The sequence below is a fragment of the Gopherus evgoodei genome, chromosome 8, assembly GCF_007399415.2.
Source record: "Gopherus evgoodei ecotype Sinaloan lineage chromosome 8, rGopEvg1_v1.p, whole genome shotgun sequence".
Lineage (NCBI taxonomy): Eukaryota > Metazoa > Chordata > Testudines > Testudinidae > Gopherus > Gopherus evgoodei.
Window position 1 is genome coordinate 58,732,326 of NC_044329.1, and position 19,021 is coordinate 58,751,346.

The 19,021-nt window shown below is 42.2% G+C and overlaps 1 protein-coding gene across 7 annotated transcripts in view; it reads right to left on the reverse strand.

Moving 5' to 3' along the window:
• Nucleotides 1–12,835: 12,835 nt before the first annotated feature.
• Nucleotides 12,836–19,021, reverse strand: part of EDEM3 (ER degradation enhancing alpha-mannosidase like protein 3) — a 46,975-nt gene continuing 40,789 nt past the window's right edge. The window contains exons 20-22 of one of the 7 annotated variants that reach the window (XR_004001785.1): nt 17,333–17,380; nt 15,812–16,669; nt 12,836–15,347 (exon numbers count right to left, since the gene is read on the reverse strand). Coding sequence is in view for 4 of the 7 variants with exons in the window: in XM_030574167.1 (XP_030430027.1) it covers nt 16,263–16,669; nt 17,333–17,380 (455 nt within the window). In the remaining 3 variants the exon portion in view is untranslated. Of the gene's footprint in view, nt 16,670–17,332; nt 17,381–19,021 lie in introns of all 7 variants that reach the window. The other 6 variants (XR_004001784.1, XR_004001783.1, XM_030574167.1 and 3 more) reach the window with 6 other exon arrangements.

Here is a 19,021-nt window from a genome sequence, read left to right on the forward strand (position 1 = left end):
TTTTTGAACCCTGTTATGGTCTTGGCCTTCACAACATCTTGTGGCAAGGAGTTCCACAGGTTGACTGTGCATTGTTTGAAGAAATACTTCCTTTTATTTGCTTTAAACCTTCTGCCTTTTAATTTTATTTTAGTGATCCCTAGTTCTTGTGTTATGAGAAGTAGTAAACAACAGTAGTAGTAAACAACACTTCCTTATCTACTTTCTCTACACTAGTCATGATTTTATAAACCTCAATCATATCTCCCCTAAGCCATCTTTTTTCCAAGCTGAAAAGTCCCAGTCTTATTAATCTCTCCTCATACGGAAGCTGTTCCATACCCCTAATAATTTTTGTTGCCCTTTTCTGAACCTTTTCCAATGCCAATATATCTTTTTTGAGATGGGCAACCACATCTGCACACAGTATTCAAGATGTGGGCGTACCATGGATTTATATAGAAGCAATATGATATTTTCTGTCCTATTATCTATCCCTTTCTTAATTATTCTCAGCATTCTGTTAGCTTTTTTGACTGCTGCTGCACATTGAGTGGATGTTTTCAGAGAACTATCCACAGTGACTCCATGATCTCTTTCTTGAATGATAACAGCTAATTTAGAATGAACATGAACAGGTGTTCATCATGAACAGGTCTGACTATCAAAAGGAGGCAGCCAGACAACTCTCCAATACCAAATTCTACAGGCCACTTCCCTCAGATCCCACTGAGGAATACACTAAGAAACTACAGCATCTACTCAGGACACTCCCTACACTAACACCAGAAGAAATCAACATACCCCTAGAGCCCCGACCAGGGTTATTCTATCTACTACCCAAGATCCACAAACCCGGAAATCCTGGACGCCCCATCATCTCGGGCATTGGCACTCTCACTGAAGGACTGTCTGGATATATGGACTCTCTACTCAGACCCTATGCCACCAGCACCCCCAGCTATCTCCGCGACACCACTGATTTCCTGAGGAAACTACAATGCATTGGTGACCTCCCAGAAAACACCATCCTAGCCACCATGGATGTAGAGGCTCTCTACACAAACATCCCACACACAGATGGAATACAAGCTGTCAGGAACACTATCCCTGATGATGCCACAGCACAACTGGCTGCTGAGCTCTGTGCCTTTATACTTACACACAACTATTTCAAATTTGATGACAATATATATCTCCAGATCAGTGGCACTGCTATGGGCACCCGCATGGCCCCACAATATGCCAATATCTTCATGGCCGACCTGGAACAACGCTTCCTCAGCTCTCGTCCACTCACACCCCTTCTCTATCTACGCTACATTCATGACATCTTCATCATCTGGACCCATGGGAAGGAGACTCTGGAAAAATTCCACCATGATTTCAACAGCTTCCACCCCACCATCAACCTCAGCCTGGACCAATCTACACGGGAGGTCCACTTTCTTGACACCACGGTGCAAATAAGTGATGGTCACATTAACACCACCCTATATCGAAAACCCACCGACCGCTATGCCTACCTTCATGCCTCCAGCTTCCATCCCGGGCACATCACACGATCCATTGTCTACAGCCAAGCACTGAGGTACAACCGCATCTGCTCTAACCCCTCAGACAGAGACCAACACCTACAAAATCTCCACCAAGCATTCTCAAAACTACAATACCCGCATGAGGAAATAAGGAAACAGATCAACAGAGCCAGACGTGTACCCAGAAGCCTCCTACTGCAAGACAAACCCAAGAGAGAAACCAACAGGACTCCACTGGCCATCACATACAGCCCCCAGCTAAAACCCCTCCAACGCATCATCAAGGATCTACAACCCATCCTGGACAATGATCCCACACTTTCACAGGCCTTGGGTGGCAGGCCAATCCTTGCCCACAGACAACCTGCCAACCTGAAACATATTCTCACCAGTAACTGCACACCACACCATAATAACTCTAGCTCAGGAACCAATCCATGCAACAAACCTCGATGCCAACTCTGCCCACATATCTACACCAGCGACACCATCACGGGACCTAACCAGATCAGCCATACCATCACTGGTTCATTCACCTGCACATCCACCAATGTAATATACGCCATCATATGCCAGCAATGCCCCTCTGCTATGTACATCGGCCAAACTGGACAGTCTCTACGGAAAAGGATAAATGGACACAAATCAGACATTAGGAATGGCAATATACAAAAACCTGTAGGAGAGCACTTCAACCTCCCTGGCCACACTATAGCAGACCTTAAGGTGGCCATCCTGCAGCAAAAAAACTTCAGGACTAGACTTCAAAGAGAAACTGCTGAGCTTCAGTTCATCTGCAAATTTGACACCATCAGCTCAGGATTGAACAAAGACTGTGAATGGCTTGCCAATTACAGAACCAGTTTCTCCTCTCTTGGTTTTCACACCTCAACTGCTAGAACAGGGCCTCATCCTCCCTGATTGAACTGACCTCGTTATCTCTAGCTTGCTTGCTAGCACACATATATATACCTGCCTCTGGATATTTCCATTACATGCATCTGAGGAAGTGGGTATTCACCCACGAAAGCTCATGCTCCAAAACGTCTGTTAGTCTATAAGGTGCCACAGGATTCTTTGCAGCTAATTTAGACCTCATCATTTTATATGTATAGATGGGATTATGCTTTCCAATGTGCATTACATTGCATTTATCAACATTAAATTTCATCTGCCATTTTGTTACCCAGTTTTGAGAGATCCTTTTGTAGCTCTTTGTAATCTGCCTGGGTCTTAACTATCTTTAGTAATTTTGTATCAGCTGCAAATTTTACCACCTTACTGTTTATCCCCTTTTCCAGCTCATTTATGAATATGTTGAATAGGACTGGTCCCAGAACAGACCACTATTTACCTCTCTCCATTCTGAAAATTGACTATATATACCTGCTCTTTGTTTCCTATCTTTTAACCAGTCACCAATCCATGAGAGAACCTTCCCTCTTATCCCGTGGCAGCTTTCTTTGCGTAAGAGCCTTTGGTGATGGACCTTGTCAAGGCTTTCTGAAAATCTAAATACACTATATCTACTGGATCCCCTTGATCCACATGCTTGTTGACTGGAGGTAAATGGTGCCTGTTGGGAGACCGCATCCCAGTCCTGAGCCCCCTCCCAGAGTCACCAGCCCTGAGCCCCCTCCCGGAGACGGCACCTCATACCCCCTCCTGAGCCCCTCCCAGAGCCAGCACCTGTACCCCTTCCTGCACCCCAACCCCTGCCCAAGCCCCAACTCTGGTCCTAGAGCCAGCACCCTATATCCCCTCCCGGTCAGGGGCACCTGGGCAGACATGGGAGTGACCCAGCCAGGTCATTCCCATCTTCTGCCGAGCACCCAGGAGATGACGATGGCTAGCAGTTGTACTGCACCGTCTGCTGCCAGCCTAAAGATGTAAAAGATAGATGGAGTGGATCAAAACAAGAAATAGACTCGATCTGTTTTGTATTCATTTGCTCCCCCCTCCCTCCCTTCATGAAATCAATGGCTTGCTAAACCCAGGGTTTTGAGTTCAGTCCTTGAGGGGACCATTCTGTGTGACAGTTGTTTGTGTTTCTCCTTGATGCAAAGCCACCCCTTTGTTGATTTTAATTCCTTGTAAGGCATGTCGTCAGTCACCCCTTCCTCCATCAGAGCAACGGCAGACGATCATCTCACACCCTTTTTCAGCGCAGACACCATAGCACTGGGAACATGGAGCCCGCTCAGATCCACCGCAGCAATTATGAGCACTGTAAACACCAGGTCCATTATCCTGCAGTATATGCAAAACCAGAACCTGCCAAAGCAAAACCAGGCGAGGAGGCGATGGCAGCGCGGTGACGAGAGTGATGAGGACATAGACATGGACATAACTTCTCACAAAGTACGGCTTCTGGCAGTGTGCACATCATGGTGTTAATGGGGCAGGTTCATGCCATGGAACGCCTATTCTGGGTCCGGGAAACAAGCGCAGGCTGGTGGGACCGCATAGTGTTGCAGGTCTGGGACGATTCCTAGTGGCTGCAAAACTTTTGCATGCATAAGGGCACTTTCATGAAACTCTGTGACTTGCTTTCCCCTGCCCTGAAGCGCCAGAATACCAAGATGAGAGCAGCCCTCACAATTGAGAAGCGAGTGGCGATAGCCCTGTGGAAGCTTGCAACGCCAGACAGCTACCGGTCAGTCGAGCATCAATTTGGAGTGGGCAAATCTACTGTGGGGGCTGCTGTGATCCAAGTAGCCAACACAATCAAAGAGCTGCTGATATCAAGGGTCATGACTCTGGGAAATGTGCAGGCCATAGTGGATGGCTTTGCTGAATGGGATTCCCTAACTGTGGTGAGGCGATAGACGGAACCCATACCCCTATCTTGGCATCGGAGCACCAAGCCAGCGAGTACATAAACTGAAAGGGATACTTTTCAGTGGTGCTGCAAGCACTGGTGGATCACAAGGGACATTTCACCAACATCAGCATGGGATGGCTGGGAAAGGAACATGACGCTCGCATCTTCAGGAACTCTGGTCTGTTTCAAAAGCTGCAGGAAGGGACTTTCTTCCCAGACCAGAAAATAACCATTGGGGATGTTGAAATGCCTGTAGTTATCCTTGGGGACCCACCCTATCCCTAGCTCCCCTGGCTCATGAAGCCGTGCACAGGCGGCAGCCTGGACAGTAATCAGGAGCTGTTCCACTATAGGCTGAGTAAGTGCAGAATGGTAGTAGAATGTGCATTTGGATGTTTAAAAGCGCACTTTACTGACTTGGACAGACCTCGGCTAAACCAATATTCCTATTGTTATTACCGCTTGCTGTGCGCTCCACAATATCTATGAGAGTAAGGGAGAGATGTTTATGGTGGGGTGGGAAGTTGACGCAAATCGCGTGGCGGCTGATTACATGCAGCCAGACACCAGGGCGGTTAGCAGAGTACAAGAGGGTGTGGTGCGCATCAGAAAAGCTTTGAAAACCAGTTTCATGACTGGTCAGGCTATGGTGTGAAAGTTCTGTTTCTTTCTCCTTGCTGACCCCCCTCCTTGGTTCACTATACTTCCCTGTAAGCTAACCACCCTCCCCTCCTCCCTTTGATCACTGATTGCAGACACAATAAAGTCATTGTTGCTTCACATTCATGCATTCTTTATTAATTCATCACACAAATAGAGAGATAACTGCCAAGGTAGCCCGGGAGGGGTGGAGGAGGAGGAAAGCACAGGGTGGGGTGGGAGAGGAGGGAAGGACAAGGCCACACTGCACTTTAAAACTTAAGATCTTTAAAACTTATTGAATGCCAGCCTTCTGTTGCTTGGGCAATTCTCTGGGGTGGAGTGGCTAGATCCCCCTTCCCACCCCCTCCCCATTCTTGGGCGTCTGGGGGAGGAGGCAATGGAACTTGGGGAGGAGTGTGGTTGGTCACAGAGGGGCTGTAGTGGCAGTCTGTGCTCCTGCTGCCTTTCTTGCAGCTCAACCATACGCTGCAGCATATGAGTTTGATGCTCCAGCAGCCTGAGCATTGACTCTTGCCTTCTGTCAGCAAGCTGACGCCATCTATCATCTTCAGCCTGCTACTTACTCTCTTCAGCCTGCCACCTCTCCTCACGTTCATATTGTGCTTTCCTGCACTCTGACATTGTTTGCCTCCACACATTCTGCTGTGCTCTGTCAGTGTGGGAGGACTGCATGAGCTTAGAGAACATTTCATCGTGAGTGCATTTTTTTTCACCTTCTAATTTTCACTAGCCTCTGGGAAGGAGAAACGTATGAAGCTGGTGGAGGGGAAAAAAGGTTGAGTGGTAGTTAAAAAGACACATTTTATAGAACAACAGGTACACTCTTTCATGGTAAACCTTGCTGTTGACATTATATAGCACATGTGCTTTCATTACAAGGTCGCATTTTGATGGCTTCACCCCTCCCCCCACCTCGTGGCGAACAGCAGGGAACATTTTTGTTCAGCCACAGGCAAACAGCCCAGCAGGAACAGGCACCTCTGAATGTTCGCTTAAGAAAATCACCCTATTTCAAACAGGTGACCATGAATGATACCACTCTGCTGAGGATAACACAGAGAGATAAAGAACAGATGTTGTTTGAATGCCAGCAAACACCGGGACCATACACTGCAGTGCTTTGTTCTGCAATGATTCCTGACTACATGCTGCTGGTCTGGCATGGTAAAGCGTCCTACCATGGAGGACAGAATAAGGCTGCCCTCCCCAGAAACCTTTTGCAAAGGCTTTTGAAGTACCTCCAGGAGAGCTTCATGGAGATGTCCCTGGAGGATTTCCGCTTCATCCGCAGAAACGTTAGCAGACTTTTCCAGTAGCTGTACTGGCTGCAAATGCTAGGGCAAATTAATCATTAAACACACTTGCTTTTAAGCCATGTCTAATATTTACAAAGGTACACTCACCAAAGGTTCCTTCTCCTCCTCGCGGGTCTGGGAGGTAGCCTTGGGTGGGTTTGGGGGTTACTGGCTCCAGGTCCAGGGTGAGAAACAGATCCTGGCTGTTGGGGAAACCGGTTTCTCTGCTTCCTTGCTGTGAGCTATCTTCAACCTCCTCCTCATCATCTTCCTCGTCCCCCAAACCCACTTCCATGTTGCATCCTACTCCATTGACGGAGTCAAAGCACAGGGTTGGGGTACTGGTGGCTGCACCCCCTAGAATGGCATCATAGAAGCAGCATGTTTGGGGCCGTTTGCCTCTCTATTTTTTTGGTAGGCTTGCCTGAGTGCCTTAATTTTCACAGGGCACTGCCGCAAGTCCCTGTTATGGCTTCTGTCTTTCATGTCCTTGGATACTTTTTCAAATGTTTTGGCATTTCGTTTACTGGAACGGAATTCAGCTAGCACGGATTCATCTCCCCATACAGCGATCATATCCTGTACCTCCCGTTCGGTCCATGCTGGAGCTCTTTTGCGATTCTGGGACTCCATGGTCACCTGTGCTGATCAGCTCGCCACGGTGGCCAAACAGGAAATGAAATTCAAAAGTTCACGGGCTTTTTTCTGTCCATTTGGCCAGTGTGTTTGAATTGAGTGCTGTCCAGAGCGGTCACAATGGAGTACTCTGGGATAGCTCCCGGAGGCCAATACCGTCGAATTGCGTCCACATTACCCCAGATTCAACCCGGCAATGCCAATTTCAGCGCTAATCACCTCGTTGGAGGTGGAATAAAGAAATTGATTTAAAGAGCCCTTTAAGTCGAAAAAAGGGCTTTGTTGTGTGGATGGGTCCAGGGTTAAATCAAGATAACGCTGCTAAATTCAACCTAAAATCGTAGTGTAGACCAGGCTTCAAACTGCCGTTTTCTTCTGTCTCATCCTAAATGAAGACATTAGATAGGACTGGCATGCAAGCTGGTCCCTCAGCAGCCTGTGAGGGAAAATATGGTGGGCTTACAACTTTGGCCAGGCTTTTAGGCCTAAACTTTGGATAAGCTTGTTTCTGGGCTGTGTTGAACTTTGATTCAGCTTGTCTCTGTGTATAAGGGGAAGAGAGGAGTGGGACAGAGTGATGAAAGAGTGGTGGAAAGTTGCTTGTGTGTGTCGAGGTAAAAGGAGTCACAGTGGAAAGTTCCCAAAATGAAACAATGGCTTTGTGTATAAAGGGCATGAAGGGGCAGAGTAATAAAGTCCTCAAGTAGCATAATTTGCAATAGTCAGGCTTATGAAATATATAACCACAACAGTTGTGTTAGAAAGGTCGCTGACCGCAAAAGAACAGACAGTGAGTAACGGGGGGGCCCTGGTGGCTGAGCTGCTTGTTTTTGCTTTTGTCCTATATTAATTTTGCAATATATTCCAAATAAGGTAATTAATGTACAATGTGTGTGTGATTTGTCTGTGGCTTTAACCTTTATAAGATGGCTAGAAATATACGGAAGGCAGAGCAGCTTGCCACCTTGCATGGGGCCATGCTGACTCTCCTTGCATATAGGGGAGAGAGAGCTCAGTGGTTTGAGCGTTGGCCTGCTAAACCCAGGGTTGTGAGCTCAATCCTTGAGGGGGCCATTTAGGGATCTGGGGCAAAAATTGGTCCTGCTAGTGAAGGCAGGGGGCTGGACTCGATGACCTTTCAAGGTCCCTTCCAGTTCTAGGAGATTGGTATATCTCCAATTATTAGCTTATTACCTTTATATGCTCGTATAAAATAAAGGAGTCTCAGGCTCTCTGATCCAAAATCAATCGTGTGGTCAATTTTCCACAACAAGCCCAAGACACATTCAGAGTACCTGCACCATTTCATTTTTCAATAAGTAAATGGCTTAGTAAACATCTGGGATAGGGATGAAAATACTTTATCCCTAACACGTACCTGGACCCAGTTAAAATGAAACTTGCCCCCGGTTAGGTCAGAATTTTTTTTTTAAGTTACACTTTTGCTGATATTGGGGGAGTTTTTACAGAAATACGGCAGAGCCATAACAACAGGGCTACTTTAAATAGGAAGATTGCCTATTATAGTCGAGACAGTCACTTAAACAGGTTGTTTGCCTCAAACTGAAAGATCCACACGCTTGGGATAGGCCTATATGATCCATCTCTGAGCTGGAACTCTGTCTGACCTTTGGCTTTTAAAGCTCTGGGCATACAAACTCCTTGTGATACTGAATGTTTAGACCCAATGTTCTACAGGAGTCATGGGCTGCCCTTTAATTCTTTTAATTAAAACTCCATCACTTGGACTTAAAAGAAGTGAAGCTGGGTCATGTGGAGCTGTACAGGGACACAAATTAAAGAACTCGTTACAACAGAGTACATGGTTCACTCTGAGTATTGCCTACATATATAGTGTCATTCCTGAAAGTTTTACTAGCAATCATCCTTGTGGAAGATCTAATTAAATAAAGACAAACAGCCACATAGAACATCAGATTCTGAGGCTGTACCTAGGGAGTAACTGTGTGTGAAAGAATGGATGATACTCTTGTGTAGCAGCTGTGTATTTCAATATTTGAGACAAGCAGTGGTGATTAGAGCTTGGTAAAAAATTTTCAGTGAATAGTACAGTAGCTGGAAAATGCATTTTGCAGGGGGCTCTGAAACTGTGACTTCAGGTCAAAGGTGGCAGTTTGGGCCAAAAATTATTTTTTGCAAAAGTCTAAACTGTTTAGTTTAACCATTTAGAAACATTTCAATCCTTCATTTCACTTTTCATTTTGAAAATTAGCTATATTTAAACAAACATGAACACCCAAAGAGAAACAAAAAAAACTTAATTTTGTTTTATTTCAGTTTTTTCCATTTCTAGTGTGTTTTGATCTTAAATGAATTTTTCAGCTCTGTCTTGGTAAGAAAAAAATAAATTTTGGTTTCAAACAGATGTTTTTGGAAGGGATCTTTTGGTTGGTCCCTTAAACCTAAAAATTATTTGCCCAGTTCTAGTGGTGATTGCTTTGGCTCAGTGGCTTGAGAACTGTGACACTTAACCAGCCCCATACTTTGCCTCAAGACATGTTGCAATTTGTTACATAGCTGTGGGTTTATGCCCATAAGCTACAAATAAATGAAGGGACATTTCAACTGAATAAAATCTTCTAAGATAATAGCTCAATGCACTCTTGACATACAAGCTATGTGGTTTAGGGCAGGTCTACCTTCAAACGCTGCATTGGTGCAGGTGTAGCACTTAAGTGAAGATGCTCCAATGCTGATGGGAGAGCTTCTCCCGGTGGCATAGTTATTCCACCTGCATGAGAGTAACTATGTTGACAGGAGATGCCCTCCCACTGACAGCACTGTGCGTTAGCTTGGTTTGACTATGTTGCTCAGGGCTGTTAGATAAAAACTTCAAGTGTGGCTGGAAGGTCACCCTATCCTCAGGGAAAATTGTATAGGAGAACACCCACCAATTTAATAACCCTCCTTTCTGATGTCAATAAAACAAGGAGGAAGGAGAGCTATCTGAAAAAGGTTTGTTTCATCAAAGTGTTGAGAGGTAGGTTTAAATCTCATAGGTGTGAATCTATGAACAGATGGAATGGCATGTCGTAGCCTCTTGAGAAATCTCTTCTCTGAAAAATGACTGAACAAAGTGGAGTCTTGACAGGGAATCTGCAGCAGGATGGACTCTGTCAGTAGTAGGAGATGGAATAACAGCAGATCCAAGCTCAGTCTGGTTGCAGATTGCCCCAGTAGAGAATATTTTCCATTTTGCAGCATGGGTTTATCTAGGACAGTGGTTCCCAAACTTTAACAACCTGTGAACCCCTTTCACTAAAATGTCAAGTCTTGCGAACCCCCTCCTAAAAATGAATACTTCCAGGGATTGTCTCCTTTACCTGAGTATAAATTATAAAAGCAATAATCTTGGAAATAGAAAATTTGTTTTTAATTACATGCTTATTACACACTATTGTTAATTATTTATCATTACAGTATTTTATTACATTATGAAAACAGCAACACTGTTCCACATCTCACTTTTGTAGCTTGTATCACTTTGAATAAGCCTGTTATAAGACAAGGCTCCTATGTTTTATCAAGGAGTATCAGATGTGGAACAGCATGAAGATATTTAAGAAGCCAACTCAGAGTTCCTCCTACGCAAGCATTCAGGTCTTGAGCAGTCCAGGCAAACAATGCACATTACAACAAAGCTTAAACTTGTTCTTCATAATAATTTTGAAAACAATACTAGCCGCCTATTTAATTTTAAAAACAGCAAAAAATATCCACCTCCCTTTCCACTTCTTATAAGGAGTCTTGAAATTTAAATCTCCTCAGTGTGATAGATATGCTTGGTTTGATCTGCTTAGCTCTTGGAAGTCCAGGGGCTCCGGAGGCTTCTGGCCCTGTGCTGCCTGGCATCCCTAGGGACAGCTCTGTCTGCTGTTTGGGAATGTTTTCCCTGCAAACCCCTGTAACATTTCACAAACCCCCGTTTTTGGGAATGACTGACCTAGGAGAAGCATTACAGCTTCTTGGTAACTCTTGCACTTACAAACCTGCCATGTTAAGGCTTCAAACAGTTGCAGGGATTTCAGGTCCAAGTATAGAATGCTTCCTTTTTAAAAATGAGTAGGCTAGGAATATGCTATGCATTAATAGCTTAAGAATAAGCCTTTCTTCCTAGAAACTATTCTTGCTATGAGTAGACTTGTAGGTCATGAATGCATGGGGCATTCCAAATCTACTAAGTCTTTGGACAGTTTAATTAGACAAATTAGAGGCTTGGGCCAAAAGAAACCTGACAAGTGCAGAATCCTGCACTTAGGATGGAAGAATCCCATGCACTGCTACAGACTAAGGACTGAATGGCTAGGAAACAGTTCTGCAGAAAAGGACCTAGGGGTTACAGTGGATGAGAAGCTGAATATGAGTTGACAGTGTGCCCTTGTTGCCAAGAAGGCTAACAGCATTTTGAGTAATTGTGTAAGTAGAGGCATTGCCAGCAGATCAAGGGATGTGATCATTCCCCTCTATTCAACATTGGTGAGGCCTCATCGGGAGTACTGTGTCCAGTTTTGGGCCCTACACTACAAGAAGGATGTGGAAAAAAATCAGAGTCTCCAGTGGTGGGTAATAAAAATGATTAGGGGGCTGGAACACATGATTTATGAGGAGGGGCTGAGGGAATTGTTTAGTCTGCTGCAGAGAAGAATGAGGGGGGATTTGATAGCTGCTTTCAACTACCTGAAAGGGGGTTCCAAAGAGGATGGCTCTAGACTGTTCTCAGTGGTAGCAGATGACAGAACAAGGAGCAACAGTCTCAAGGTGCAGTGAGGGAGGTTTAGGTTGGGATATTAGGAAAATTTTTCACTAGGAGGGTGGTGAAGCACTGGAGTGGGGTTACCTAGGGAGGTGGAATCTCCTTCAAGGTCAGGCTTGACAAAGCCCTGGCTGAGATGATATAGTTGGGCGTTGGTCCTGCTTTGAGAGGGGGTTGGACTAGATGACCTCCTGAGGTCCCTTCCAACCCTGATAGTCTATGATTCTATGATAATTACAATAAGGTACTGTTCAATGAAGGATTGGGGTCACAGCAGTCAAACAGGCTGAGCTTTCTCTCAACAGCTGTCAGTTTGAAGCATAATGCTGTAGCTAGGCAGATTAAGGATTTAAAAATCTTTCAGGGCTAGTTAAGAGAGGAGATAGTTGCTGAGGTCACTGCATCCTGTGAGGAAGAGAGTAGGAACCTATTCCTCCTGAGGATTCAGTCTTCAGAAAGAAGTGCAGGGCCTATTACCACAGTTAACAGCCAGAATGGACTATTATGAGCGTTGACCTTACTGTCTGTATACTACAAGGTAAAAGTCTATGGGCCTGTATTTCCTACATCAAGCCCATTGGCTGTGGTTGACCTAAAGCTTACTTCCAAAAAGACATCCAATCTTGATTTAAAGTCTTCATGCAAGGGCGACCCCACCATCTGTTGTTCCAATGTTTTAATTAGCCTCAGATCTAGCCTGATTTGAGCAATGTGGATATCTATCCTTTGTAGAGCCTTGCAGGAGACCTGGGTTTGGGAGGTGGGCTGAGTCCCTGCTCTTATCTATGCCAACAAAGCACAAGGCCCTTTGCCGAGCATCTCCCTGGGACAAGTGAAGCTCTGTATATGTGTATCCACCATAGAAGGGTACCATGTGCAACATAGACCAGTGTGGCTAATAAGGTAACAAGTGTTAGTCCCCCTCAACTGAGACTAAAGCAGTTATTTAAACTGGAAGATGTACAGCTCAATGGCACTAGAGGAGGTTGTGATTAGATTCTTTGGCTGCTGGAAGGAAATGAGTGATGGGCCAGGACTACTCCTATATCCTTTGATACTGTGAGGGATGATGGTAAAGCTTTCCAGAAGGGGACGATGTGGATCCTGCAGGCAATTCTCAAAGGAGTTTGACCAGAATATTTACATATTTTATTAAATCTTTACAATCAGCCATTATAATCCAGTACACAATTATATACAAGGATTATATACATTTTAGCCCAGACTTTACATCACAGTACATAGTTGCTCTTAGAAATATTGTATACACTTATCACCAGACAGTAAAACCCAACAGTAGTATTACAGCACCTGTTATTAGATATTTCATAAGTTACAGCATAAGAAAATATACAGATGTAAATTGGGCCGGTAAAAAATCCTATAAAATCTGAACATACAATATTTCATTCACAGAATGTTTTTTCTATGTTCTGACTGAAGCCTTTGCATAAGGTGTCCTGTTAACATTTACTACAATCTCGACACACATGGTTTCACTGACTACAGATAAGCCTTCAGCTAAAACCACAGCGGGAGCAGGAGGAGAAACCAATGCTCATCTTATTTTAAAACTTCATTATGAAACAGTAAGTGTAAATAGAGAATAGTCCTTTAACATCAAAGGAAATATTAAATTGGCTTCTTTGAATTACATTAGGGAATAAGATGTACTAGTCCTAAACTCTTCAGTGTTCTAGTTAATCAAATAGCACAATCATACACATGATATTGACTGACAGTGATGCAAGAACAATATTCTCTAAGCACAATGAAAGTTTTTAAAAATTTGCAAAGTGCACCCTACTCCCCTCTCCAGAAGTATCTTCTGTTCCATCACACATTCCTTTTTCTTTTTAAAATGGCATTAACATGTTACAGAAAATTATTTTAATTTTAGAGTGATATAAAGAGGTTAAAACTAAAGTCTATTTCCATCTTTGTTAGGAAAGAAACAGTGAAAAAACCTGAATAAAATTGTCCCCTAATTTATCCTTTTCTTTCCCAAAAGGTCAACTTTACCTGATTCAGTTCTGTAAACCATGGATCTACAGCGGTCATAATCACTTAAAAAGGTAAAGTTAAATTATCTCAAAAAAGGGGACAACAACATTTATCTGAGGTAGACCACCACTTTCTAGGTGCTTCAAAAATTATATCAAGGGATTCTCTTAACAAGCCCTCACTTCAAAGGATGGAATGTGCTTGTTTCAGAACTGCCGTGCCGGTGTTTACACTTAACGTAAGGTTAGTCAGTCATAAAAGATTACCTTGTGGTGACAGAAGTTGATGCTCTAATAATGTTTCTAAAGACAAATTTTAGAGCTAAAAATTAAATCACTTTCTGCAGGAAGGAACTGAAAACTTGAGCTGTCATATTAAAATTTAATCTGACAAACCTTTTGCTAATATAATGACCAGAGAACCACTTTAGTTACAATCCTTAAAAATACCTAAATGGAGTGAGACAGAACCTGTGCAGCTTTTACTAGCATAGCCTACATCCAGTAGAGTTAGAATAAAAACCTTCATTAGTGGCACTAGGTTCAGATGTTTGGAAATATTTAACTCCTTTTTAGAGTTAGGATTTCTGAACTACATCACCCTATGGTGCAACTGGCCACTTGCAGCCACATCACCTTTTGCCCAGTAAAACACGCACTGAAGTCAATGGATTCTGTGGCCATACCAGGCATGCCTCAGTTGCATGAGCTGGGCACCCAAGTTACAAAGGACACTTCAAAGATTTTGAGGAATAATCCCATCCTGTAAAATTAGTCCCTCAGTCTAAAATGACGAAGTATTAAGCTTCAGCACTGTACCAATATATTAAACCCAAACCTCCATAGTTATTTGTGCAAAGAAATTAAAACGACGTTTTAAAAGGACACTTATTCACTAGTTCCCTACTGCTTCACTATCTCAAAGTTAACTACACCTCTATTCAGTTAAATTGTCATTCAATTTCTGTATAGTAACATGCTCTCAAAGGTACGTGTGCATTTGATACTTTTGAGAGCAAGTGTCATTATCAGATTACATGTATACAACATTTGTCTGGGACTTGAAACCGTATGTGAATATACATAAGTACAATACAGTATGGCTGTACTGATTGGTATTTGCATATTCGGTACATTTTAATCTCACCAGTAAAACGAAAGGTGCACTTCAGACAGGGATACATCTGTCTGCCAGTATAAAGATTATATATAAATACAAAAACTTTCAGTTTTAATCTGGTGCATGATATAGGCAATGTTAAGTCTCTCTCTGAAAAGGAAAAAAACAGATTAAATACTGAATTGAACCATAATTAACGAAAACCTGTGTCTATATATCAACTTAAACTAGAATTTTGGCAGTTTTAATTTGGACACAATTAAGCTAACTGCTTCTGGTTTGCTTAAACAGACTTGTGGTTTAATTAGAGGATACTTCCAAAAACATGATAAATTAGGAACCATGCTTACCTGTATTAACATCTCTCCCCTCCCAGAAGTATCATATCTTTGACTTCACACCACTAAATTCTGAATTATGGACCCAACAGCAAAAGGTAAACAGTTGTGCTTCACTATTGATACTGGCCTTCTTGCCCAAGTGTTACAAATGTAAGGCTGACAGAGGTATTTCTTCTAGAGAAAACAGAAATGGTCATTGAAATTCTCATCTATTGAGTATCTATTTTCAGAGAACAATAATAATGCTAAGTTCTGTGTCTTAGAGTAGTTTTAAGCTTGATAACTTTAAGCATGGAAGGCCAAAAAGGAAAAATCGTATAAAATGTGTTTTGCCCAATTTACTTGAATTAAAGTAACAATCTTCATAATCACTGTGAACCTTTATGTACTAGTCCTCTAATTAGCAAAGCTTTCTTAATTTTCCTAAAACAGCTTCCTAGTAGAGCATGTTACCTTTGTTTTATACAGCCGCTCTAGTTGAAATAAGAGAAGAGGAGGAAAAATCCAAGTCATCTTGGTCATTTGTCAAAACAACAGATGGAAGAAGTGATGAGCAACACAGCTATATCTTACTGGGATATAAATGTGAGGACAAACTGAGCTGTTTCTTAAAGACATTACAGCTGGAAATGTCTCACCATTTCACCTCTCTCTCCATAAAGGCCTTTATCAGTGAAACTGCACCTTCAACTAGAATAGCCTCTGACTGTTGCCTTCAAGTGCCATAACCAGCCAACAAGTGGTGCATTAATCCCATTACATTCAACTTCTACCTTTCCAGAGGCCAAGACAATCTGCTCCCCGGAGGCCTGGAATGCAGAAATCTGATTAATTCCCTGAATGAAACCTTCTGTATTACAGCACCACGCAACAGAGCCATACAAACAGTTCAATTGCACATTCCCATTTCAAAACAGGAAAAATTAAAACTATATAAATTATAACATGTGCTGGGTTTCTATTATATTATCCAGATGAAACCTGGTTGCTCATCACAATACTGAACAATTTCTGATTCTTAAATATTCGGGCCTCATTTTTACCCAACAAATTTACCATTTTGTTTATCCACAAATAAGTTATTAGAAGTCATAGTTCATCCTTTTCCATCATTTCAAATGCTTCTATATCTTCATTCCAATCTGCTAATATGGATTCCATAGGCTGGACTTTATTATCCCAATTAACATTGGAGCTGGAATCTGTCTCAGTCTGAGATTGTTCCTGAGGCTGGTTATCTAATTCTGTACTTTCTGTCTCTTGAACATTAGCCTCATGGATTTCTGTAATACAGAACTCTTGGTTTGAAATGGAAATGCTATCACTGTCTGCATCAACAGGAGATAATGAATCAAGGTGAGTAACATCAGAACTTTCTTCTCCTTCAGGCTCTTGACTGACCAAGCGGAGGTCCTGAGATGCTGAAGTCTCTTCTGGTCTCTGCTTATGTGAATCATTTTCAGATGACTTCTGGTCCATGTTTTCCATTTCCAGATCTTTATTTAAAAAAAATAAAAATTTTAAGTACTTTCAAAAGGCAACTGAAATACATTGGAAAATGAACACTTACATTTTATTCTCAATTGTCTCCCCTGATCTTATTCCAGACTTCATGAAGGTTCAGATTTTTATTAGTATGGAGAATCTTAGTCCCTTTTAAGCGCTGTATATTAAGCCTTTTGCAAATACTGTTCTTTAATTATAAAGTTAATTTATCATTTGCTCATAAGTTTAGTCAATTCAGGATACTAGCATCTGTAGTGGTTCTTCACGCTTAGCTAGCAGTGCTCTTAATGTCACTGCTGTCTGCTTCTTAATGGTGAGTGTACACTCCAGCCCACCATGGCTCTTGAATTAGGAGACTGGAGTTTATTGCAGCCCAAAAAGCCATGGAAGGTAGTGGGTACAACCACAAGGTCTTCATCTGATAAACTCGCAAAGCTATGATCTATTCTTTTAAATTTAAATTCAGACATACCAGTACATAAAACTGCACCCTACCTTGGCTCCCTATTATGTTAATGTTAGAAAGTGGTTCTGGTTCAATTATGTAAACGTTCAAAACTAAAAAACTAACACTGATAAATAAAGGAAACTGATTTCAAGAATTCTAGATAGTCCAACTGTATATAACTTGATTATTAATATAAGATACTTACTGCTATCAATAATGTAGTTTGGAATCATTTTACCTTTAAATATTGTTGCTGAAATTCCAATGGTAGCACAAGGAGGGGAGAAAGCACATATGCATTAAAAATCCATAACACATAATATCCTCTTGTGTTTGGTGGAAGCGAAGGATTGGTTTGTTTATACTGCTGTTGCCCTAGAAAGGATTTAATAGTGAAGAACTACTCTGAACAGCTCACCCGTTGGTATAAATAGGTGGACATCAAGATTCCATGTGAGGAATCCAAAAGTGCTGTAACTTCGTGTTTCAGCTTTGTATATACAGTGGGGGAAAATGAATGGGCTGATGTTAGTTTAGTAGAGAAGTTAAAGTTCATATGCTGCTCCCCAAATAGCCTGTTTGAAAAAAAGCAGTATTACTGGAATTTAAATTCTATCTGAGGGAAGTTTGCTAGACTAGAGTCTAGAAATAATCTTCTAGCTGTGCATTTTCACTGAAAATATATCCGCTATCTATGCTGATGGAATGGATACACCCACATAAGCAGGATAATTAATATCATGTAACATTACTGGTATTGACAACTTTAATCTCATAAGAACAGCCATACTGGATCACACCAAAGATCCATCTAGTCCAGTATCCTGTCTTCTGACAGTGGCCAATGCCAGGTGCCCCAAAAGGAATGAACAGAACAGGTTATCATCAAGTGATCCATCCCCTGTTGCCCATTCCCAGTTTCTGGCAAGCAGAGGCTAGGGACATCATCCCTACCATTCTGACTAATAGCCATTGATAGACCTATCCTCCATGAACTTATCTAGTTCTCTTCTGAACCCTGTTATAGCCTTGGTCTTCACAACATCCTCTGGGAAGGAGTTCCACAGGTTGACTGTGCATAGTGTGAAAAAAAAAACTGCCTTGTGTTTGTTTTAAACCTGCTGCCTTTTAATTTCATTTGGTGACCCCTAGTTCTTCTGTTCTGAGGACTAAGTAACACTTCCTTATTTACTTTCTCCACATCAGTCATGATTTTATAGACCTTGATCATCTCCCCCGCTTAGTTGTCTCTTTTCCCATCTGAAAAGTCTATTTTATTAATCTCTCCTCATACAGAAGATATTCCATATCCCTAATCATTTTTGTTGCCCTTTTCTTAACTTTTTCCAATTCCAATATATCTTTTTTGAGATGAGATGACCACATCTGAATGCAGTATTTAAGATATGGGTGTACCATGGATTTACATATAGGCAATATGGTATTTTCTGTCTTCTCATATATCCTTCTTAATGATTCCCAACATTGTTTGCTTTTTTGACTGCCGCTGCACATTGAGTGGATGTTTTCAGAGAACTATCCACAGTGAATCCAAGATCTCTTTCTTGAGTGGTAAGAGCTAATTTAGATCCAATTATTTTATATGTATAGGTGGGATTATGTTTTTCAATGTGCATTACTTTGCATTTATCAACACTGAACTTCATCTGCCATTTTGTTGCCCAGTCACCCAGTTTTGTGAGGTCCTTTTGTAGCTCTTCGCGGTCTGACTGGGACTTAACTATCTTGAGTAGTTTTGTATAATCTGCAAATGCAGTAAACACCTCACTGTTTACCCCTTTTTCCAGATTATTTGTGAATATGTTAAATAGGACTGGGCCCAGTATAGTACAGACCCCTGGAGGACACCACTATTTAGCTCTCTCTATTATGA